Source organism: Salmo trutta, chromosome 12, assembly GCF_901001165.1.
Source record: "Salmo trutta chromosome 12, fSalTru1.1, whole genome shotgun sequence".
NCBI lineage: Eukaryota > Metazoa > Chordata > Actinopteri > Salmoniformes > Salmonidae > Salmo > Salmo trutta.
Genome location: NC_042968.1, coordinates 26,722,668 through 26,748,221, shown reverse-complemented (window position 1 = coordinate 26,748,221; position 25,554 = coordinate 26,722,668). Strand labels below are relative to the sequence as shown.

The 25,554-nt window shown below is 47.9% G+C and overlaps 1 protein-coding gene across 2 annotated transcripts in view; it reads left to right on the top strand.

Moving 5' to 3' along the window:
- The window catches only part of LOC115203276 (transcription initiation factor TFIID subunit 4), a 99,966-nt gene that overhangs the window by 60,931 nt on the left and 13,481 nt on the right, over positions 1–25,554 (top strand). For both annotated transcript variants that reach the window (XM_029767827.1, XM_029767828.1), the window contains one exon: positions 4,249–4,371. In XM_029767827.1, the coding sequence (XP_029623687.1) occupies positions 4,249–4,371 (123 nt within the window). The remainder of the gene's footprint in view (positions 1–4,248; positions 4,372–25,554) is intronic.

The following is a 25,554-nucleotide window of genomic DNA, read 5'->3' as shown; positions in this document are numbered from 1 at the left end:
GCTTATGGAACTGACTCTTCTGTGTATGTGGGGTTTATCTGATTGCTGTCTGTCTGAAGAATGATCTCTCTCTAGCTGTCTGACTTTCCCTGTTTCAGACATTTTTGCATCATGTAGAGAACATGGACATCGTGTTCTTTCCTTGTGAGGAGACAAAGAACTGTGCATAGGTTTTTATGTGGGTTTGATGCTTGAAGGGCTGAATTTTTTGTGAAGCATTTAGGGCATAGCCCTGACTGAGTTTGTTACTACTGTAAATAATTCAGAAAAAGGAACAACCAAGTAAATAAGCATGGGAAAACCTCAGCCAACAAATAGGACAGAATTGGCCTGTAAAAGACAAACAAATCCACTCTTCTGATATTGACTGTTTCTTTACTTCACTCAATCCATCTACTGAATACTTTTTCCAGTCATCTTGTTATAATGTTAAAGGTGTTAACATTGCTGTTTGTGTATTGAAACCAGACCTCTAGCTATAGGAAGTGTAGCCTGACTACTGGGCAAACACATTGATTGGAGATTCTATCTGGGGATTTTTGCATCACATCTAAGCAATGTTCTACTTCTCCTGACCTTTGTAAATAATTTGAGTTTACAAGTCTCCTTCCCTGGATCCAAAGGGCATGTGGGCAGACTGCAGGAACTGTTTTTTAAGAGACTTAGGGAGAACCAAATACTTAAGCGCAGACATTGATCGAACCTGGCAAATATATGTTTGTTGGTTATTGGTTATTTTATTCTATTGTTTTGAGCTGTAGACTCCAGTATTTCAGTGACCTTGGCGGTAATCTAGTTGAGGCTTCTCATCCATAGGTTAGACTAGTCAATAATACACCGTACACAGGCCCAGCCCAGGGGTGCGTCCAAAAGGGCAACCTAGGCCTATAAACTGCACTACGTTTGACCTGGTTAAATGGAGGGCATTATACAGGGAAAACGTAGTGCACTATATTGGGAATATGGTGCCAGTAAGGTCAAATCCATCTATACTTTAGTTTTGACCTGGACTCATAGTGCTCTGTTCAAAAGTAGTGCACTGCGCTGTATTGGAAGTAGTTTGTCATTTCAGATGCAGCCCAGGTTTGAAGTCACCTTATGTAGAGTTATAGAAGCACTATGGCAGCAGGCCTCAGATCAGATTGGAATCAGTCTCTTCTCCCAGCATCATTATGGCCTCAGTCTCCAGTGAGGGGAAATGCAGACTGGAGGAGGGAGGGTTGGGGTTGAGGGAGGGTTGCAGATGGTGAAATGAGGTCTGCATTTATCATACAGTCATAAATCTGAATGGCAGAACAGGCAGGGTAGAACGCTGCAGGCTGTGTGAGCCCATGCCTGGTGCCAACTGCCAGGCAGGGTAGAGATGCATCCCGGCATCCTGGTGCCATCAGAGAGATAGCAGGACCCAGACCCCAAACACGCACACACACTCACACACACACACACACACACACACATACACACACATAGGCAGACCCTCTCTCTCCATGGAGGCAGCAGAATCCTTTGAGGTCAAGCCTTCAGAGCTTTCTGTATGTGACCAAGCTTGACAGGGTTAACATTGATACCAGAGTTCCATCTGATATCTGCACCCAAGCTGTGTAATGGAAATCTCTAGCCATAGAAGCTAGCTAGTATTATCCAGCTGCTTCCTTCCTTTCCACTGGATATCCTCATTTGCATAGTTCTGCCTTAATTCACACCCAAACACTCCCTGGAATCACTTCCTGAACCTGTCATTTCGTTACGTGTTTATGGGTGTTTGGGAGCTGTGGTGGAACTGCTCCTCTCCTCAGGACCCCGTGTTGCTTACAGCACACAGCCCTGTAAAACGGCTACAATACTTTAATGTGATGGAAAATGCACAGTAGCAGCAGTAAAGTTTGGGTGGATTTCTGTCTGGTTATTATTGCAGTTTTTTTCTCCTAGTTTCTCCTAGTTTATGTTGTCAGTGTGCTTTGAATTTTTCAACGGTTTTGCCTTGATAAATGTGAAGTGGCAACACCCTAAAGGGCATGCTTTGCCTGGGGCTTTTTAAAAATCAGAGACAACTGCATGCACATTTTGGATCAGGTTTTTGTAAACCAATGCAACCTTTTATAGAGCACCATCTGAAAGCAACATTTCCCCTGATCAGACAACATGCACATACACACGTGCACACGAACAGTTTAAATACTTAAATTGAATCAACAAATCACATTACATCAAGAAGGATTCCAACATTTCAAAGGTATTGCATACAAGGATACAAAAAGCACCTTCTCCATATAGCTTGGCTGCCCATAACAGCTGAAACAGAGCACCATCTGAAAGCAACATGACATTTCCCCTGATCAGACAACACGCATGCATGTACACGAACGCGCACATACTGTACACATACACACGATCTTAGATAACATAAAAGAACATGAAAGACATGAAAGAACACATTGATTGTCTCTTTTCACTTCGACCCAGGCCTCTCCCCCACTGGGCAGGCGTTTCTCCCCTCCGTGCTGTGGCTGTGACTGGAGTTGATAGGATAGGCACGTGGGTGTGGGGGAGAGGAGCTGATGCCCTCTGTGCTGCCATGACCCCAGGCTCTCACGTCCGCCCTGCCCCAGCCCCATGTAGCAGAAAGGCCAGCTCCCAGCAACGCTCCCCTCCCTCCCTCAGCCCTTCTCCCTCTCAGCCCCCAGGTCAGACACCGCTCCCCTCCCTCCCCTCAGCCCTTCTCCCTCTCAGCCCCCAGCTCCCAGCAACGCTCCCCTCAGCCCTTCTCCCTCTCAGCCCCCAGGTCAGACACCGCTCCCCTCCCTCCCTCAGCCCTTCTCCCTCTCAGCTCCCAGGTCAGACACCGCTACCCTCCCTCCCCTCAGCCCTTCTCCCTCTCAGCTCCCAGGTCAGACACCGCTCCCCTCCCTCCCCTCAGCCCTTCTCCCTCTCAGCTCCCAGGTCAGACACCGCTCCCCTCCCTCCCCTCAGCCCTTCTCCCTCTCAGCCCCCAGGTCAGACACCGCTCCCCTTCCTCCCCTCAGCCCTTCTCCCTCTCAGCTCCCAGGTCAGACACCGCTCCCCTCCCTCCCCTCAGCCCTTCTCCCTCTCAGCTCCCAGGTCAGACAACGCTCCCCTCCCTCCCCTCAGCCCTTCTCCCTCTCAGCCCCCAGGTCAGACAACGCTCCCCTCCCTCCCCTCAGCCCTTCTCCCTCTCAGCCCCCAGGTCAGACAACGCTCCCCTCCCTCCCCTCAGCCCTTCTCCCTCTCAGCCCCCAGGTCAGACACCGCTCCCCTCCCTCCCCTCAGCCCTTCTCCCTTTCAGCCCCCAGGTCAGACACCGCTCCCCTCCCTCCCCTCAGCCCTTCTCCCTCTCAGCCCCCAGGTCAGACACCGCTCCCCTCCCTCCCCTCAGCCCTTCTCCCTCTCAGCCCCCAGGTCAGACACCGCTCCCCTCCCTCCCCTCAGCCCTTCTCCCTCTCAGCCCCCAGGTCAGACAACGCTCCCCTCCCTCCCCTCAGCCCTTCTCCCTCTCAGCCCCCAGGTCAGACACCGCTCCCCTCCCTCCCCTCAGCCCTTCTCCCTCTCAGCCCCCAGGTCAGACAACGCTCCCCTCCCTCCCCTCAGCCCTTCTCCCTCTCAGCCCCCAGGTCAGACATGACATTACCTCAGGCAGCGCCTCACCACTGCTTCCCCTTTACACATCACAAACTGAAAAATCACTATGAGGCATGTGACCATGCTGCACCGCTCACCACTCAGACTCACAGATATGAACGCTGCTAATCCCTGACAACATGCTGCCATTTTGTCTCTCTCTGGGTTTTTGGAGAGAGGGAGAGAGATGGGCAATTTACTGGAGGGATGGACATTAAAATGTAATTTCTCAGCTAAAGACTTGTTCTGTGCGCACAGACATGCCTATGCTACTGAAGATGTCCATTGTGTTCATCCATTTATGATATGTAGCACCTTAGTCTGCTTTGGCAGATGGGGCAGAAATACATTTTCCCTGACAAATGATTTTGATCATTCCTTTACTACCAGCTGAGAGTTGGTCAAATAGTTACAGTTGGTTATGATAGAGGGTAGATGTACAATAGACCATTAGATCTAAACAACAAGTACAGTACGATAACTACTAACTAGGTTTTCTTCGCACATTCCCACGCCTCACCAATGTCTCTGAATCGTTGACCCATGTAACTGAAGGTCATGCTGAGCTAGTAATGCTAAGCTAGCGTGTGCCTGTTGCTTTGTCTCCCTCAGATGCAGCAACAGGAGATGGCCCTGGTGAGGCAACGAGACGCAAACCTGACCGCGCTAGCTGCCATCGGACCTCGGAAGAAACGAAAGATGGACTCGCCAGGGGCCACGCCGTCAGGGACCGAGGTAAGACCGGAGCCGCCCTATAAAGTCTCCAACTGCTAGTTAGCTTCTGTCGTTTTCTTTAACCTGCTGTAGCAGGACAAAATATTTACCTACACAACCACGTCTGAAACAAAACTAACAAATATAACAAACGTTGTTCACATTTTTTTTATATGCCCAGTTGTCCTAAAGACAAGTTTTAGGACCACACTGTTGAGATGCATGTCAATTGTAATTACTCACCAACCCCAGTAGGGGTACTAACTAAGGTGTACCTATTAGATGCCCAGAATGGTATGTTCACACACAACAGGTTTGCGCGCCCCATGGACTGTTTCTCTTCTGTTTCTACTGAACATTGATGAATTGCATGGCCACATGCTCTGCAGTATTGGTATTCATTAGTCAAGAACCAGATGTTGGAGGGAATGAATGTGAGGTACTAAAACCCTCCTTTATCCCTGTACTCTGATTGGCTCTGTGTTGTTGTCCTCATATTATTTAGGAAGAGTTCCATGGTGGGCCTGGTACACAGTGTGCAGGCTGTCCTCTCAACCACTACGTTGTCCTCATGCTTATTCATCTATAAAGTGGATGAAGATGAGTCCTTCTGAAGTCTCCCTTTAGATTAGAGACATGAGCCAATACCATGGTGCGAGGCAGAGAAATACAATCCCTAGAATGGGATCCCCATTCAAGTCAATGTTCTAGGGATTCTATTTCTATGAAGAGAGGGGTTTGGGAGCAGTTATGGTGGTTTGTTAGTTTGTTTATCAATTATCCAAGGATTGGAGTTGTTGTTTTTGGGGTATTATTGTTGTATTCTTAATACCAGACCTCCTTAACAGAAATAACCTGTTATACATTATCCCGGTTTGGGGCATGTATCTAATACACCACATTGGAGACCTCAGTAAGCTAATACAGGGAAGATGATGGGAATTTATCTGTGATACATGAACCAACATCCATATCGACAGGACCAGAGCATGTTGACTTATTCCCTTCTGACTAACTGTCTGTTGTTAATTAAGATGAATTATGTTATTATAAAATAATAGTCTCCTGTTGAAAAGAGTTAAAGAACAGCCCGATTATCACGTCTCTCCAATACGGGGTTATACATTGTCATAAACAGTTATTCTGTAACCAGAAATATTTTACATTCTCAGAGAAAGAAATGTTGAACTATTCAACTCCCCACGATATTCTCTGATTACTGCTGTGATTATGATGAATACAATTTCTGAATGTCAATTGGTCATTTTAATAACCTGCTTATTGGGTTGTATCTTCACATCATTCGCTTAGTTGCAATCTGCTGCAGAAAGAGCACAGTAATGCACCCAGTATAAAAAGGCAGAAATAACTCAATAAAAGCATTACTTCTGGTCCTTGAGTGCAGTGCCAACCTCTTTCACTATGTTTTACCCTGATTGGTTAGCGAGCCCTCGACCCTCTGCTTTCTGCGGAAAGAATCTACAACAATCCGGTTTATATATCTAACATAAACAGTCACACAACATAAACATGAATATCCAGAGCTGTTTCTAATGTCCCCGTTTAATTAGGGGGCTATAATTAAGTGAAGTCATACCCCCATCCTCCCCCTCCCTCCCCCCCTCCACCCCTCTTCTGAACGATTGCGAGAGGGGGAGGAGAAAGAGGGAGGAATCTTAACTTATTTTCACTTCATTTTCACCTCCTCACATTTCTTCATTTCACATGGGCTGGAAGGGCCGGCGGCGTTCTCTTTCCCTTCTCCAGAGCAAAGTGAATGTGACTTTTCTAAGGGGGTCACAGGATGCCTGCAGGCCCTGTGGGTGTTACTGGACTGTTGCCTGCTCTCAGCTTCACTGAGGGGCTTGTCATAGATTTCATCTCCACAGAAATGAGCCGGGGGCCCTGGCCAGGAGCAGGCAGCAGAGGCAGGAAGCATTATGAAGGAGTAGGGCCCACGCTGCCTGCCTGGCTGGCTGATTACTTCCCTCTGACATCGCATCCTGAGCTTTCCGCATTAATCCCAGACAGACAAAGGCAGCCCTTCAGTGCTGCGCCAGAGCTCAAATTAGGAGAGGGAGGATAATGACCTTCTTGAGATCCTGTTCTCTGTTGCTCCGTTCTGTTATAGTAGAGAGAGTTCCTGTTGAAACTAACAATCCCCCCGTCTCTACCCCTTCCGACCACCCTTCCGCCGTGTTCCGTCCGTGACAGAATTCAGGTGACATAATTTCGGTACATGTTTTTTCCTACCTTCTTTTTGATGGTGGCTTGGCCAGAGCTCTGCTGTGCTGGAGCCTGGTTGACTCGACTAGACTGCCAAAAAGTCTGAAACTGATAGCCAGTCAAGACTGGAGTGTCTGTCTCCAGCCTGATCTGGTCTGCAGGAGGGAACAAAGGGGGGCTTACAGGGCTCCGCAGGGCGGATTAGTTACAGGGAGCCAATGGCAGGGCCTATTCACAGGGGCAGAGAGACGAGGGCCTGCTGTGGCCCTGACTGTGGGTCATAGCACAGACACCGGTAGCACTATCCCCCCTACAACCCCTCAACAACCCCTGCGCTGAGAAGGATGGATTTTGAAGTGCTCTACTAAGCCAACTGGAGGGCTAGAGAAGGATGAAAGAGGACTAGAGGAAGGAGGATGGAGGATGTGGAATGAAGAAGGAGAAGGACTGGTGAAGGTGGAGGTGAATAGAGGCTCTTTACCTTTATACCTTCTCAAACATCAGCCTACAGTATCAGCCCTGACATGGCTAGCCTCCAGTAACTATGGGACATTTACAGCTAATGGGTTAGCCATGCATCCCAGCCTGGCAGACTGAGCAGGGTCACTGTCCAGTCACCCAGACAAACACTGGATTATCCCCATTTTCATTAGATTATTCCACTGTCACCATCACTTTGTTACTATGTTGCATCACTAGTCTCCTTCCTTTCACAAACAGAATAGTTTCAGAGCAGTAGTAATTCATCGGTAGTTGTTTGGGCATGAACTGCCCATGTTGTGGTTTTATCCCTTTAAAAAGAAGAGTACAACGTTTAGTATTGTTGGGGAGAGTGTCAACGTAGGGTGAAATTTCAGAACTGTAATATTGGCCGATATCAGGACACGCTTTAGCTTTTAAAAGTGAAGATCTCAGTGCCTCTACTATGATGGAACATATTGTAGTGTAAAACATGCTCAGAGCTCTGAAACATCCTTGACACGTTTACGAGCACACAGTTATCATCATCTAGACAGTTGGGCCATTTATCACATCAAAGGAACAGCCTTGTTTGTTGACGTACAACAACAATGGCAGCTAAATTGCCTGGACTTGTACAGTACTGTATAACCACACTGTCATCCTCCTATCTGTCTCTCCCAGGCAGTGCTGGGTGGAAAAGGTAAGGCAAGAAGAGATTTAATAGCAAGCAGTCTATTTTTCCATTTGAATTCATTTCACCTTCTTACTTTCAGGGTGTAGATCAGAAAAATGGAGTGAGGCAATAGAGCAAGAGGCATAGGAAGAGAGAGGGGAAAAGCACAAGGAAAACTGATGCCCTTTCCTACAGCTAAATTAACAGGAATCACGTGGAAAACAATCTGAGCCTCCAATGAAAGGGGGAACCATTAAAATTAGCCCTGAGCTATGGACTGCACCCAATATCACTAAAGCTGCACTCACTACAGATGTGGAGGCTGGCTTACAGGCAAACTATGCTCTGTTCTATAGCTACAATTAAAATCAACCTCTCTGCCAAAAAATAGGAGAGGAGAAGAGGGGGAGAAAGGCAGACATGGAACATCAAAGACAGATTGAAATGTGTAGTCAGTAATAAGACTGGTCTCCAAGCCCTCGGGTTCTCCACGGTCCCCTTGTTAATGAGAAATTTTGACCTCTGGTTTGTAAGTTAAACTTGTAATCTCGGTTAATGAAGTAAATCAATCCCAACTTAGAGAGTGCAGTTTCTCCCCTCCATCCCCCCCCCCAACCCCCACCTCCCCCTTCCTTCTATCCTCCCCCCGTACTCTCTTCCCTTCCTTTTCGCTCTCTTCTCCTCCTCTTCCTTCTTCTTCCCTCCCAACGCGCTGCCTGGGAGTAAACGGCCAGGTCTTCAGCCAGACAAACAGGAAAGAGAGGCAGAGAGGAGAAAATCGTTCTGGGGGGAGGAGGGGACTGGGACTGGGCAGGCAGTCTGGCTGTTTGTTTAAGGCATGCAGGCTAGCTGCTTGGTTAGAGAGAGGGGACATCCACCACTCCCTCCCTCCCTCCTCTCCTCCTCTCCTTTCCTCTGCCCATTCCATCCGTCCAGTGGGATTTCACTGAGAGCACAGTGGAAGAGGCTATAGGCGCGCTCCTCTATTAACCGTCCTTAAAATGTTGCTCAGGGGAGTAACTACTGTATTGCATCAGAGTGTTTTTCCCTTTGCTGTTACCATATGGAGGGTTTTAATGATATTTGATTGGTGCAGTCAATGTATTCATTGGCCTTGACCTCCAATTGGCTGTCATTTGAATCCCTCAACAGAAAGGAATGCAGCATGAGTAACATATGGAATTTTGAAGAGGTTCTGGAATGGAGCCCACATTTACATATGTAATGTGATGATATAATGAGCCATGCAGGAGGACTCCTGTGGGTTATCTCTACAGCTTTACCATGGTACATACATAGTCCTGATTAGAGGGGGCACCAAGAGGCTGTTATCGGCTGCGTCATGTCAGTAAGAGCGTAATGCTCGTTTCACTTTTTGTCTTTAGGCAGTTCTATTTCTTTTTCCAGAGCGGGGACAAAGAGAGGAGATGAAGTTGAGTCTTTAAGAAGTGTTACAGGAGCTACTGTACTTGGCCAGATGCCATGTTCTTAGAGCTGTAACATACTGCACTTTGCCAGCCAGCATCCCTGGCATCACAGTGCAATGCTATAGTACTATAGACTACTGATCGCAGGCTGACTGCTGGTTAAAGTCCTTGAATAGAAATGCAGCTACAGTTAACATCTGTTTGTGATCTTTGTCACTTGGAAAATATTTGTTTTATACTTTTGTCCTCTTAATAAAATGAGCTCTGTTATTGTGAGACAAACATCAGGCAACTGAATACAGTTCGAATTGAATACCATATTTTATTATCTTTCATATTTAAATGTTTCAATTTTCTCCAATGTATTTGTGTCATGCTCTTTGAATATGTATGGGATGCAGAACATATGAATTGATGAGATGGCCATCATCATGCATGCTGGTTAGGTTTTTATAAAACTGTCAACACGGTTTAAAATCAATGTTTTTAATTCCCACATGAATGGAAATAGAACTAACAGATTCCAAGATCAGAAAGAGTTAAATAGTGATGAATCATGGTGTTAAAGATATGACAGTGTGTGTGTGTGTGTGTGTGTGTGTGTGTGTGTGTGAATCATGGTGTTAAAGATATGACAGTGTGTGTGTGTGTGTGTGTGTGTGTGTGTGTGTGTGTGTGTGTGTGTGTGTGTGTGTGTGTGTGCGGCGAGTATATTGTAGACATGTGTATCTGTAGACATGACATTAAGTATCATTAATTACACTATGGGTCATTGACTATTACCAACCTTGGATCATATTCAATCAGGTTTTCCATGATAAGAACAACATTCCTATTGTGCTGATTAATGCACTTCACAAAACAATGCTTACAGGATGAAATAAACACTCCATAGTGATTACTCAACCCCTTACACATGTATAGACTTGGTTGCCTATTTGACTGTGAAACTCCAAGGTAGTTATGTCCTTCTGTACATGGCCAGTCTGGAGGCCAGGTGGCTGTTGTAGTAGGTGACAGTGTGTGGCTGGGGGCTCCTGTCCTCCTGCAGCTCCTGAAAGTTCTGGCCCCCTCCACACCACACTCAGCCCTGAAAGCCCTGGCCCCCTCCAGTCCACACTCAGCCCTGAAAGCCCTGGCCCCCTCCAGTCCACACTCAGCCCTGAAAGCCCTGACCCCCTCCAGTCCACACTCAGCCCTGAAATCCCTGGCCCCCTCCAGTCCACACTCAGCCCTGAAAGCCCTGACCCCCTCCAGTCCACACTCAGCCCTGAAAGCCCTGACCCCCTCCAGTCCACACTCAGCCCTGAAAGCCCTGACCCCCTCCAGTCCACACTCAGCCCTGAAATCCCTGGCCCCCTCCAGTCCACACTCAGCCCTGAAAGCCCTGACCCCCTCCAGTCCACACTCAGCCCTGAAATCCCTGGCCCCCTCCAGTCCACACTCAGCCCTGAAATCCCTGGCCCCCTCCAGTCCACACTCAGCCCTGAAAGCCCTGACCCCCTCCAGTCCACACTCAGCCCTGAAAGCCCTGGCCCCCTCCAGTCCACACTCAGCCCTGAATTCCCTGACCCCCTCCAGTCCACACTCAGCCCTGAATTCCCTGACCCCCTCCAGTCCACACTCAGCCCTGAAAGCCCTGGGCCCCTCCAGTCCACACACAGCCCTGAATTCCCTGACCCCCTCCAGTCCACACTCAGCCCTGAAAGCCCTGACCCCCTCCAGTCCACACTCAGCCCTGAAAGCCCTGGCCCCCTCCAGTCCACACTCAGCCCTGAATTCCCTGACCCCCTCCAGTCCACACTCAGCCCTGAATTCCCTGACCCCCTCCAGTCCACACTCAGCCCTGGCTGCCCACCAGCTTCAACAAGCACACCCCACAACTAACCACCTCATAATCACTGAGTAATAGAGGCTACAGGTTTCCAAGAAATTAGACCACAGTTACCATGTAGTCATGAGAGGCTACTGCCTAATGCCTTCAAGCTCAGAGGACGATAATGGCTTGTGAGGTGAGAGGAATGCCGGTGAAGATTTTGCCTAAAGGGTTAAAGAAGCACTGTGAAATTAAATGGACAGTTGCACCAGATTCCTACCTTATTAGCTGGATTCTCTGATGGCCCTATCATAGACATTGCAGTGTCCATGCTGAATGTATTTGCTAGCTGAGAAGACTCTGGACATAGTAGCAGCGAGGCTATTAGGTGAGGTGTCTCAGTTGTCTGGCAGACTGATGAACGGTCCCTGTCCAGACTTGCAGAGAGAGAGACATCAGGGAAGCTTTTCAACCCTTCCAGAGTAACACGCCTCCCACTGGCTCTGTGCTTGTAAAATACTTAGAACAGTCATCATCGTATCACATCGTTGAATTGAATGATCTTGTACACTGAGGAAATTGTTCAGTCAGAAACATTTACATATCGGAAAACTTATCATGACAAATGGTTTGATCACACATTGTTCTGTTGTAGGGTTTCAAACAGACAGCAGCCTACTCTGTCTCCTCAGACAACAACAGCTCCGTTACCTAACCACATTCCCTTGACTGTAATCGTGTTTGTGTTTGTGTTGTAGAGCAGTTGGCTTCGTTTCTCAGACAATCTGCTGGGCAGTGTGAGATCTTGGCCTGGAGAATGGTCCAGAACCAGACAATGGGCCAGTGTTAGAACCTTGGATCTATGACATGGAGACCAGGTGTGTGTCCAAAATGGCAACATATTCCCCATATAGTGCACTACTTTTGACCAGAGCCCTATGCAGACCCTGGCCAAAAGTAGTGCACTATATAGGGAATAAGGTGCCATTTTCAGACACAGACTAGCTGTTCTGTCCATTCTACACAGCCCATTAGCTTAATACACTAGATGGCCATGCCTGCAACAAGCCAGTGGAATGGAGCAGTCTGTCCAAGCTGTAAAGATATACAAACTTAACACGCCTCATTATTTTAATTAGAGTGAAACTCCAACAGATTTTTATGGAATTCACAATATTCTTAGTCGACTTCTTTGTGGCATTAATAAATACATTTTTACATTTATATATGTACATAAATGGGTGTATTTGTGCTAATACTGTAAAATAATCGTTTAGATAAGAAACTCCTATATTTCCATATTCATGGTGAAATCAGTGATCCTCCACTTTTCTCTGCCTTTAAAACTTTGCCCTGAAATAATGGTTAAATATACAGTTTTGACAACAAAGTTGAGCCCCAGGCAATTAAAAGATACCCATCTTAAAGAAATTAATTACCTCCCTTGTTAATCTTGATATAATTAAATTTCTGAAGAATGAAATTTGCTGCAGTTTTTCTTGTGCTACTGGTGCCATGGAGACAGGGCCGATAACGCCTGGTTCTTCAGCCCACAGACGCTGCCTGCTGGCCAGGGACATAGGGACATCCCAACATCCAGGGCCCCATGCAAACCCCCTCTCCCCATCCCACTGCTGTCCTCCAAACCCCCTCTCCCTATCCCACTGCTGTCCTCCAAACCCCCTCTCCCCATCCCACTGCCGTCCTCCAAACCCCTTCTCCCCATCCCACTGCTGTCCTCCAAACTCCCTCTCCCCATCCCACTGCTGTCCTCCAAACCCCCTCTCCCCATCCCACTGCTGTCCTCCAAACTCCCTCTCCCCATCCCACTGCTGTCCTCCAAACCCCCTTACCCCATCCCACTGCTGTCCTCCAAACCCCCTCTCCTCATCCCACTGCTGTCCTCCAAACCCCCTCTCCCCATCCCACTGCTGTCCTCCAAACTCCCTCTCCCCATCCCACTGCTGTCCTCCAAACCCCCTCTCCCCGTCCCACTGCTGTCCTCCAAACCCCCTCTCCCCATCCCACTGCTGTCCTCCCTACCCCCTCTCCCCATCCCACTGCTGTCCTCCAAACCCCCTCTCCCCATCCCACTGCTGTCCTCCAAACTCCCTCTCCCCATCCCACTGCTGTCCTCCAAACCCCCTCTCCCCATCCCACTGCTGTCCTCCAAACCCCCTTACCCCATCCCACTGCTGTCCTCCAAACCCCCTCTCCCCATCCCACTGCTGTCCTCCAAACTCCCTCTCCCCATCCCACTGCTGTCCTCCAAACCCCCTTACCCCATCCCACTGCTGTCCTCCAAACTCCCTCTCCCCATCCCACTGCCGTCCTCCAAACCCCCTCTCCCCATCCCACTGCTGTCCTGCAAACCCCCTCTCCCCATCCCACTGCTGTCCTCCAAACCCCCTCTCCCCATCCCACTGCTGTCCTCCCTACCCCCTCTCCCCATCCCACTGCTGTCCTCCAAACCCCCTCTCCCCATCCCACTGCCGTCCTCCAAACCCCCTCTCCCCATCCCACTGCTGTCCTCCAAACCCCCTCTCCCCATCCCACTGCTGTCCTCCAAACCCCCTCTCCCCATCCCACTGCTGTCCTCCAAACCCCCTCTCCCCATCCCACTGCTGTCCTCCAAACCCCCTCTCCCCATCCCACTGCTGTCCTCCAAACTCCCTCTCCCCATCCCACTGCCGTCCTCCAAACCCCCTCTCCCCATCCCACTGCTGTCCTCCAAACCCCCTCTCCCCATACCACTGCTGTCCTCCAAACTCCCTCTCCCCATCCCACTGCTGTCCTCCAAACTCCCTCTCCCCATCCCACTGCTGTCCTCCAAACTCCCTCTCCCCATCCCACTGCTGTCCTCCAAACTCCCTCTCCCCATCCCACTGCCGTCCTCCAAACCCCCTCTCCCCATCCCACTGCCGTCCTCCAAACCCCCTCTCCCCATCCCACTGCTGTCCTCCAAACTCCCTCTCCCCATCCCACTGCTGTCCTCCAAACCCCCTCTCCCCATCCCACTGCTGTCCTCCAAACCCCCTCTCCCCATCCCACTGCCGTCCTCCAAACTCCCTCTCCCCATCCCACTGCCGTCCTCCAAACCCCCTCTCCCCATCCCACTGCCGTCCTCCAAACCCCCTCTCCCCATCCCACTGCTGTCCTCCAAACTCCCTCTCCCCATCCCACTGCTGTCCTCCAAACCCCCTCTCCCCATCCCACTGCTGTCCTCCAAACCCCCTCTCCCCATCCCACTGCTGTCCTCCAAACTCCCTCTCCCCATCCCACTGCTGTCCTCCAAACCCCCTCTCCCCATCCCACTGCTGTCCTCCAAACCCCCTCTCCCCATCCCACTGCCGTCCTCCAAACCCCCTCTCCCCATCCCACTGCCGTCCTCCAAACCCCCTCTCCCCATCCCACTGCCGTCCTCCAAACCCCCTCTCCCCATCCCACTGCTGTCCTCCAAACCCCCTCTCCCCATCCCACTGCTGTCCTCCAAACCCCCTCTCCCCATCCCACTGCTGTCCTCCAAACTCCCTCTCCCCATCCCACTGCCGTCCTCCAAACCCCCTCTCCCCATCCCACTGCTGTCCTCCAAACCCCCTCTCCCCATACCACTGCTGTCCTCCAAACTCCCTCTCCCCATCCCACTGCTGTCCTCCAAACTCCCTCTCCCCATCCCACTGCTGTCCTCCAAACTCCCTCTCCCCATCCCACTGCTGTCCTCCAAACTCCCTCTCCCCATCCCACTGCCGTCCTCCAAACCCCCTCTCCCCATCCCACTGCCGTCCTCCAAACCCCCTCTCCCCATCCCACTGCTGTCCTCCAAACTCCCTCTCCCCATCCCACTGCTGTCCTCCAAACCCCCTCTCCCCATCCCACTGCTGTCCTCCAAACTCCCTCTCCCCATACCACTGCTGTCCTCCAAACTCCCTCTCCCCATCCCACTGCTGTCCTCCAAACTCCCTCTCCCCATCCCACTGCTGTCCTCCAAACTCCCTCTCCCCATCCCACTGCTGTCCTCCAAACTCCCTCTCCCCATCCCACTGCCGTCCTCCAAACCCCCTCTCCCCATCCCACTGCCGTCCTCCAAACCCCCTCTCCCCATCCCACTGCTGTCCTCCAAACTCCCTCTCCCCATCCCACTGCTGTCCTCCAAACCCCCTCTCCCCATCCCACTGCGGTCCTCCAAACCCCCTCTCCCCATCCCACTGCCGTCCTCCAAACTCCCTCTCCCCATCCCACTGCCGTCCTCCAAACCCCCTCTCCCCATCCCACTGCCGTCCTCCAAACCCCCTCTCCCCATCCCACTGCTGTCCTCCAAACTCCCTCTCCCCATCCCACTGCTGTCCTCCAAACCCCCTCTCCCCATCCCACTGCTGTCCTCCAAACCCCCTCTCCCCATCCCACTGCTGTCCTCCAAACTCCCTCTCCCCATCCCACTGCTGTCCTCCAAACCCCCTCTCCCCATCCCACTGCTGTCCTCCAAACCCCCTCTCCCCATCCCACTGCCGTCCTCCAAACCCCCTCTCCCCATCCCACTGCCGTCCTCCAAACCCCCTCTCCCCATCCCACTGCCGTCCTCCAAACCCCCTCTCCCCATCCCACTGCTGTCCTCCAAACCCCCTCTCCCCATCCCACTGCTGTCCTCCAAACCCCCTCTCCCCATCCCACTGCTGTCCTCCAAACTCCCTCTCCCCATCCCACTGCCGTCCTCCAAACCCCCTCTCCCCATCCCACTGCTGTCCTCCAAACCCCCTCTCCCCATACCACTGCTGTCCTCCAAACTCCCTCTCCCCATCCCACTGCTGTCCTCCAAACTCCCTCTCCCCATCCCACTGCTGTCCTCCAAACTCCCTCTCCCCATCCCACTGCTGTCCTCCAAACTCCCTCTCCCCATCCCACTGCCGTCCTCCAAACCCCCTCTCCCCATCCCACTGCCGTCCTCCAAACCCCCTCTCCCCATCCCACTGCTGTCCTCCAAACTCCCTCTCCCCATCCCACTGCTGTCCTCCAAACCCCCTCTCCCCATCCCACTGCTGTCCTCCAAACTCCCTCTCCCCATCCCATCCCACGCCTCCAGTCCACTTACAGAGAAAGAATAGATAGAATACCTCTATAATAGCCGTCAGTTTCAAGTTTCTGGCTTCTACCACATTCTCTCTGTTTCTTTCCCCAGTCCCAGAGGAGCTAGCTAAGAGCTCTGGGTCTCCAGTCTAAATTGCGCCTCTCAGTCTCAGTCAGTGATAACATAACGTGGTTGTATGAATTGAGGGTTTGGGAGGGCTGCTAATGAAGTTGTCGATATGAAGCGGCCTAGGCAGCCTGTGTAACTGCAGTGGCAGAACCCCTGAGAGATCAGTCAGAGAGTATGCTCCCTCCTCGCAGGCTCTGACTCGCTCCAGGAACTCCTGTGTGTGTCTTTGTGTCACTTAGTGGAGTTATTTATAGTGTGTTTTCTCTCTCTCTCTGATGTTAGAATTAGCCGTGATTGGTTTGTGCAGCGTAGCATTGTGACATCACCGGGAAAGCGGTTGGATTTCTTGTTACTACTTATTAAAGTTAGTTTTTCTTTTGACTGGATTACTTTTGTCAGCTACATTGTCAGCTCTAAAGGTTGGAGCCTTGGGGAAAGAAACAAGTGAAAATGCTGCAAATGATCTTTCATTAAAAGCTGTCATGGGGCAGAGGGAACATTTTGTTGTTGAAATGTATAGCAGTAGGCAGAATAACTAGATGGCAGGAATGCCAACATAAACATAGAGATTCAAGTTTTCTACATCAGGATCTGATTTAGTATGTTTCCTTGTGGAGGTTAATGTATACTGCTCTAACTGAAGAAAAACAGCAGATCTGGCCTCAACTTTCTAGATAAGACGAGGTGACTGTATAATGAATGTTCCATCGTTATATAGTGTACTTATAGTGCAGCAGTACTTACATGTGCTCTTTCTCTAAGCAGACTAGAGACACAAGTAGATGCTTTTTTCAGAATTAACATTCCACATACAGACAGGCTTAGTTTGCTTATTAGAATTTTTAATTTTTCTTTCGTTTTGGTTGATCTCAGTGCCTCGTGTCCGCAGCATGAGTTAGAAAGAGCATTCCTGGATATTACTTTTAATTTGAAGGGCCTTTGGTCGCTTGCCGGGGAAGGTTTGATTAAAAAGAAGGGCACCATATTGTTTGCAGATGGAGGCGCTTCAGGAAGACTCTAATTGAATTTATGCATTGAGATGCCAGGCTAGTCAAAGCACCTGTCTGGTACATACTAAGACAGCATGCATGTGGAAGTATTACTGGAAAATCTGTCAGCTGGTTCTCCACTATCAAATTCATGATATATGTTACTGTTTGCAATGCAGAAGAACTCAAAGAAGAACCAATGAGTAAATAGATTGTTGCTGGTGTTGTATGTATATAATTCCCTCTCTATTGGAATAATTTGTTGTGGGAGTAGACTTGGGTATATTTTTTCCATACCTTGCTTCACATCTCAAACATAAACATACTTCAATCATAAACAATCCTTTCAGCACCTTCTCAGTACTACATACTCTACACACAGTGTACAGTAGACCCCATCCACCCCCCTTTCACTCTCTAGCCTTCCACTGTGAGAGAACTTGCCTTGTTCTGGCAATTACTCTGCATCACCCCTCTAATATAGAGCCAGCCACCATTCCTTTATCTCATATCAATCAGTGCTTCATTCAAATGGCTGAAATGCCCTTTAACAACCAGACTATAAAGAACCTTTTACATGGTTATGTATTGTACATTTCTATACATTTGTTGTGATGCAATTTATTCCTCTCATACTGTTATTTTTTATGATAAAAACAGTGTGGCTAAAATTAGCCCTCTAGAAAATAGAAAATGGTGCACGAGAATAAACAAGGCAGCGAGTGGCTCCGTTAGTGAGGATGGGTTATTGGCTGACTTGCCTCTTCTCATGGCGGCCCATTAAAAGTGGTAATGTCTGCCCGCAGCAGCGCCTGGGGGAACAGAAGGAGGCCATGAAAGGCATATTTCACATGCATCAGACACTGGAATTAAATAGACCAATGCTCCCTAAAAATACTGAAGTACATCTCTTTCTGATGTGCGTCCCGGGCAAAAAATTCATTGATCTTGGAATGTCCCTTGGCAATTATAAAATATTAAATCCAAGTCACACTTTTCGGCTCCAGCTTAATTTTTTTTTTTTCTCGCTTTTCCACTGCTCTCCCATTTGATCAATTTAAATGGAATGGATGGAAATAAAAACAGACTGCACTAATAATAATACCATGCTCAGAACTGGACGTCCTTGTTAGGTTCCAGTGTTGTTTCTTCCTTCTTTTTTTCCTAGCTATTCCTGGACATTAAACAAGCGATATCTCCAGCAAAAACAGAACGGTCTACAGACTTCACACTAGAATACCCCCGCAGTTCTATCAAGCCATGCAAATGACTTTCATTTCACCACACTGGGGTTTGAGACGTGCGTGTATGATATATTTATTTCTAAACACAAAGTCTGCTCAGTCTCTTATGTTCCAGAACTCTGGGGACGACAATTATTTGTCAGCTGCTTTTCATTTAGGTCGGTGGCCCCGGTGCCTCCCTCCCTGTCCCCTCAGTGTCCTCTGAGATTAGAGAAGGGGTCCACAGTTAATTGCCCAAATCATTAAATGTAACGTTGATCTCAGTAAATATATTCACCCAGCTGTTTGATAAAGTACACGGTTCATCAAGCCCTGCACTTGTTTGTCGTTTGCCTAATTAAGATTTAGAATCGATCATTGAGTGCCGTAATGTACAGTGTAGTATAGCCTAGCCAGGCTTGTTGTACAGGGCCTGGGTGCCTGTCTTCTTTTTCTTGGGTGTTAAGGAAAGGCATCCGCTTGATAAAGCTCTACCATTTAGCATACTGACTGCAATGGGAATTAGACATCCTGTGCTAATTAACAAGCCCAATTAACTGTGAAATTCAGGCGTTTTTGACAAATAATCTCAGCAGAATTCAGACATCATCACCCTAGACGGTATCATCATCTACCTCTCAATGAAGAGAAAGAGAGGGAGAATAAGACTTGTGATTTTGGAGAGGTGCTCGACAATTGTTTGTTTTGCTCAAAGGTAATAATTTGTTGTAGAACCCCATAGGTTAAGTTGTTATTCGTCTAGTATATCACATTACAAAGGTGTTCATAGTCTGTCAGGTGGGTTGGATCAATGTAACACACTTCCTTAAGAGGGCCACCACATACGTTACTGAAAACGACATTTCTATTGGATGATGCTTTTTTTATCTGGTTGAATAGCCTAATTGCCGTTCTAGAACTGAGAGCAAAGAATTCAAATAAACAGACTGATTGCTCCTACTTCTGAGTGAAGCATTAACAAGCCAGAGGGAGCGTTAAGTCTTTGTTCTCTGAGAAGTACGGTACAACAGAGCTTTGTTGTGGTTGGAAATGGTTGGAGTGAGATCAGCTGGCCAACATGTAACTAACTAACCCAAGGCTCTCCTGACCAGTTCTTACAAGTTCATTTACTGTTCACACGAAACAAAGAATTGTCATCGCCCGAGAGAACTTCGCTCTGTGGCTTTTGTGTCTCATTCCCATTTTGATTCATTATCACATGTATTTTTTAGATTGCATCAATTATGTATTTGTTGGACTAATGAACACTCTCTCGACTGATATAACTTTGGGAGTTTGAGTTGTGAGTGTGAAGAACCGGATTTGGTCTGCCCAGATTGCGTCAGTGCGGCTGATTACATGTCAGTTGAGAGCAATAGATGTGGTCTTGCTGCAAGGCTTGGTGGGTCTTTGTCAGTGTTTATATAAACCCACAATGAAGGAGAGGGAGCCAGGGGAAGTAAACATACCTTCTGGGTCAGACTGGATTACTGTATGCACTGTGTGTGTGCGTCTCTGTGTGTGTGTGTGTGTGTGTGTGTGGTCCCCGGTTGAGGGGCTGACCCGTTTACAAGCATTAAACAGGCCCCTGCTGGCTTTATTACCTGTCCATTACATCCACTCTGCTGTCTGACAGAGGACACTACTACGGTGTAAACCAGGCACATTACATCCACTCTGCTGTCTGACAGAGGACACTACTACGGTGTAAACCAGGCACAGTACATCCACTCTGCTGTCTGACAGAGGACACTACTACGGTGTAAACCAGGCACATTACATCCACTCTGCTGTCTGACAGAGGACACTACTACGGTGTAAACCAGGCACATTACATCCACTCTGCTGTCTGACAGAGGACACTACTACGGTGTAAACCAGGCACATTACATCCACTCTGCTGTCTGACAGAGGACACTACTACGGTGTAAACCAGGCACATTACATCCACTCTGCTGTCTGACAGAGGACACTACTACGGTGTAAACCAGGAACATTACATCCACTCTGCTGTCTGACAGAGGACACTACTACAGTGTAAACCAGGCACATTACATCCACTCTGCTGTCTGACAGAGGACACTACTACAGTGTAAACCAGGCACATTACATCCACTCTGCTGTCTGACAGAGGACACTACTACGGTGTAAACCAGGCACATTACATCCACTCTGCTGTCTGACAGAGGACACTACTACGGTGTAAACCAGGCACATCACATCCACTCTGCTGTCTGACAGAGGACACTACTACGGTGTAAACCAGGCACATTACATCCACTCTGCTGTCTGACAGAGGACACTACTACGGTGTAAACCAGGCACATTACATCCACTCTGCTGTCTGACAGAGGACACTACTACGGTGTAAACCAGGCACATTACATCCACTCTGCTGTCTGACAGAGGACACTACTACGGTGTAAACCAGGCACAGTACATCCACTCTGCTGTCTGACAGAGGACACTACTACGGTGTAAACCAGGCACATTACATCCACTCTGCTGTCTGACAGAGGACACTACTACGGTGTAAACCAGGCACATTACATCCACTCTGCTGTCTGACAGAGGACACTACTACGGTGTAAAGCAGGCACATTGCATGGCGCTGTGCTCACGGTGATTTGAATGCTGTGCAATAGCAGTTTAACAGGAAGTCTACCATTGACTGGGAACACAATGGCTTTGGGTGTGTTTGAATATCAGGCAGCGCTGGAGGTGTTAGTTGGCAGGGCGGGCGCCGGTGGGCACTCCCGCAGCCGCCCGCCCCTGGTGCAGGAAGAATGAAGCACTTCCTTTTACATGATATGTAATTATTATGGCAGACAAGGGTGTGGGTTTAATACCGAGTCAATATGTAGATAAGGTTTTATACATACACACAGTTAGATTAGCTGCCTGAGAAGACGAAATGCTGTTACTGTAGAACAGGTTGCCAAAACGCTGTGCAGGTATACTGAGGAAGCCTTTAGAGCCACTGCAGGAGAAATCTTTTGAAAGAAATTAAGCTTCCTAAGGACGTGAAGAGGGCTGGGGGGGAGAGTGAGGATGAGTCCCAATAACTGAAGACAAACTGGGAGCTGCACATCTCTTCTTAACCTTTGACCCTGTGGGGGTCTCTCCTAATTGGCCTGAATGGAGCCTAGACTCATCTCCTAATCGCCTACAGTATGCTTCTCATACTCTAGAGCACTGTTCACTTTTTTCCACCTAGTCCCACAAAGCTGAACACCATGTCAAGAAAATAATGATTTTTAAATTAGATGGAAAATGTGCTGTAAATGTCCCAGGTTTGACAACCCCTTTCAATATGACACCCAGCTTTGGGTAGGTAGGTCAAACATGCACATGGAGTTGCTCTTTAGAAATTAACTCCTCAAGTTTCAGTTGGTTCTTTCTGGGGCATCTATATAAAACATGAAGATCATCTCTGTCTGTCCCCTGCAGACCCAGGATGTTAATCAGAGCTGCTCTTCAGACGTAACCTACTCCCCCTGCCTTTAATGACACACTGTAGCTACACGCTTTATACACGCTTTACATCAGGTGGGGATTGGTGACAGGAGCAGTACAGGGACAGAGCGTACGACGGCTAAGGCGATAGTTTGCAAAAAAGGACCCATTTATTTGAGATCAAGGACCTGTTTAGAGTTTGAACCTCCACTGGAAAACTCCTCTCTAATATCTCAGTGATCTGCATAAGCAGTCCCTTGGTGCACTGGGTTACAATACATGTTCCTTGGAAGTGAAAAGTGTCGCTTCTCGTATGTGGTTTTATGGGAAAACATTGACAGTTCTGGGTAGATGGGTAGAGTGTGGTGCTCTGCGATCTACTCGTGTGCCTATAGATTCCCTCCCATTACACTGTGAAGTCAGGATCTATTAGTAACACAGTACGATGCTCTATAGCTCTCTAATGTTGGCCACCATTACGCTAGCCTACTTTGTTCTCCCCAATTAGGCCATTTCTGTCTGGGGCGTGTTCAGTAATGTGTTCAGTGTCTGGTCATCCTTTATTCTTTCCTGAGTAGCTTCTTTGTTTTTGTTCGCTGGTTCCTGTCCCTCCCTGTCCAAATTTAGGAGGGATTCACTTCAACAAAGGCATCGGACCACAGCCCTCATTTGGCATCTTTCTTAAAGGCCCAATGCAACCATTTTTATATCAATATCAAACAAATTCTGGATAACAATGAACTACCATACTGTCCCTTAAAATTGAAAAAAATAGCTTTTTAGCAAAAACTTTCTCACGCAAGAATTTTGCTAGTACAGTCTGGGAGTGGTCTGAGTGGGGAGGGGAAAACTTAAAACTAGCTGTTATTGGCAAAGACGTTTGGAACTGTCTTTCTTATTGGTCTATTAATCAATTTACTGAATGGTGATGTCATCATGGAAGCCGAAACTCCCGCCCTGTGTAAATTGTATTTTCAACCAACAATTATCACATTTTTTCACTCTTTCACAGTGCTAGCTTCATCTGGTGTTGTACAATATAATATAAAATACAGGAAAAACTGAATTTTCACTGCACTGGGCCTTTAAAAGTAGATAACCATCAGTTGAAAAACACCCCGACCAGTGCCTTGGTTATTTACTCAGTCACCATCCTCTCATTCAACTTGAATTAAAAATTTAAAACAGCAAGAAATGACACTGCCACACCATTTAAAGTGTGTATAAACCAACAAGGGCTCATTAGCAGAGTACTTCTGAAGACAAGCATTCTGACTTGAGACTCATTACACTTTCCCCATTTTAACTCTAATTGGGTTCATTTTATATATGAAACGGTCTGAATATTTAATGCAGAAAAAGTTTGGCACAACTGATACTTTATGAACAGCAGTTCTGAAGATACATTACCCAGGTTATCAAGCATGTACAGTATTATCCTATTAGTAGTCTGTTGTGTTGCTCTAGATAGAACTTCAGAATGGGTTGCTAGGATGGATGGTGGTTCCATGTTCAACAGTCTAATAGTCTTATTGTTTAAATGTCCATGTCTTTTAATGTTAAAAGACAAAGACATTTCATGTTGGGTCTAATCAATTTGATTTAGGTAATAACAGCTCTGTTGTTGTACCACTGGCAAACAATAGAGCTCATCTGACCATCAACCCCACAATGCTATTACCAACTTTAACATGGAGGATATAACCTAGTTAATATATTAAAGTCTCTTCATTTGGTAAGATAGTCACCTAGTCCAGCTAAGAGCGATGCAATTAAACATAAAAAAAATGTGTTATGTTTTAGTTTCTGCCATCTCCGACTCGCTCCTCAACCAAAATCTTTTCTTTCTCTGAGGTTGGAAAATAAAAAACAGCCCAGATTCTGTTTCCAGGCAGGGAAGTTTGAAGTTCTTTGTTTGGAAGGAAGGTTCCGGGTGCTGCACACTGTTTAGCTTGGTGACCCTGTGACTGTCTTCTGATGAGTTGTATGAGCAGCCCTCCAGAATACTGCTTCAGGTTCTGCTTTCATCTTAGCAGTAACCTGTGGACTTTGAAACTCAAGGCGATGGAATTGCAGCTTTGTCAGTACACTACTAATTAGAAAATTCCTGACCTAAAGCAAGATGTTTTAATTATGTGTTGTGTCAACGAGTTTGCAGATTTAATCCATGGTTGGTACACACTCAAGTGTACCTCGGAACTGTGTTGTTGTACTCGCACCGTAAATCAACTGTTAGGGATTTGTTTTAAGGCTCTTTTTCCCTTTCCCTCTCTATCTGCCCCTATAACCTTCTGCCTTCTCATCCTCCATGTTTGTTTTAAGCCATCACATGCTTAAGTAGCCAAACTAGATGGTGAGTTAATGTGTTAGCTCGTGAAAAAGCTGGTCTGATTTGCGTTGGTTTGTCTTGTGTGTGAGGCTGAACAGTGTGACAGCTAGGCTATAGAGCTGTAGCTGGGTGTAGACTACAGCGCTGGTCTGTTGCTGTGAGTCAGTGTGAGGAAAGCCAGGAAAGGGTTAAACAGAAATTGAGTGGGGATGCTGGGGGCAGCAGTGCTGCAGAACATAGCAGTGTTCGTGCGAAGGCAAGTCATTTCCCGAAACACTGCAGACACATGGCCTGCGGCGCTCTGAAACCTTTGGAGACCAAAATGGCTTGCAGGAGTTAGAAGTAATAAGGTGTTTTTTTGCCTTCTTTCTCCTTGACTGAAATTCTGCACGGTTGCTATGCATTATTGCCATGGAGCTGGGTAGCAGTTTTTATGTTTTATGTGGGTATTAAGATGCTCTGCAACTGGCATTTTTTTGTGGATTTGTTGTTCTTTTATCATGATCAGAATGCCAGACCTGAATCTTTTTCTCTCGTATTTGTTCAGGACAAAGGGAAAATATGAGACCCTTAAAATGACTATATTTACCTAACATGGTTGAACATGCCCTCTCACTCTCTCTCTCTCACTCTCTGTCTCTGTCTCTCTCTCTCTCTGTCTCTGTGTCTCTCTCTCTCTGTCTCTGTGTCTCTCACTCTCTCTCTCTCACTCTCTGTCTCTGTGTCTCTCTCTCTCTCTGTTTTATGATCATTGTCATAGTGCTTTCCTGCTGGTGTATGGTTTCCTACAGAATAGGACCTCTCTATGAGCCCTGACCCTCTACAAGGTCAGATAAAGGGCAATCTGTGTACGAGTCTGAACATAAACCTGCAGTATTAGTCCAGTCTTCCTCTGTCCTCTCTCCCATCCTGACCCCCTGATTACCAGCAGACTGAACCAAAGCCTTTTCATCCCCTGCCCTGGTTGTGTTAATCTTGGCTTGCCTTCTCTTTGTGGTTCAAAGAGGGGCTCCGGCATATAATCTGGTGTATGGTACATCTGTGAATTATTATTCTAATTCTTTTTACGTTTATTAGAGCTGAATAAACTCCACATCAAATACATCACTTGGGCGATGTCAAAAGGCCCGGGGCAAATCAGCCGACATCTGTTAACTCTTTCAAAATGGCCTCATCCAGCATGTCTGTGGGCGTATAGGGGAGAGAAAGAAAGAAGGATAGAGGGAGAGAGAGAGATGGGGACAGAGAAAAGAGTGGGTGAGAGAGAGGGAGAAAGAAATGGAGGGAGAGGGAGAGGGAGAGAAAGAGAGAGAGGGGCTCTGTTGCTGATTAATGGCTGCCGTAGGAGAGAGGGAGAGGCGGTTGGGCAGATGGAGAGTGCAGACCGAGCGTGGAGAGAGAGGGACAGCACT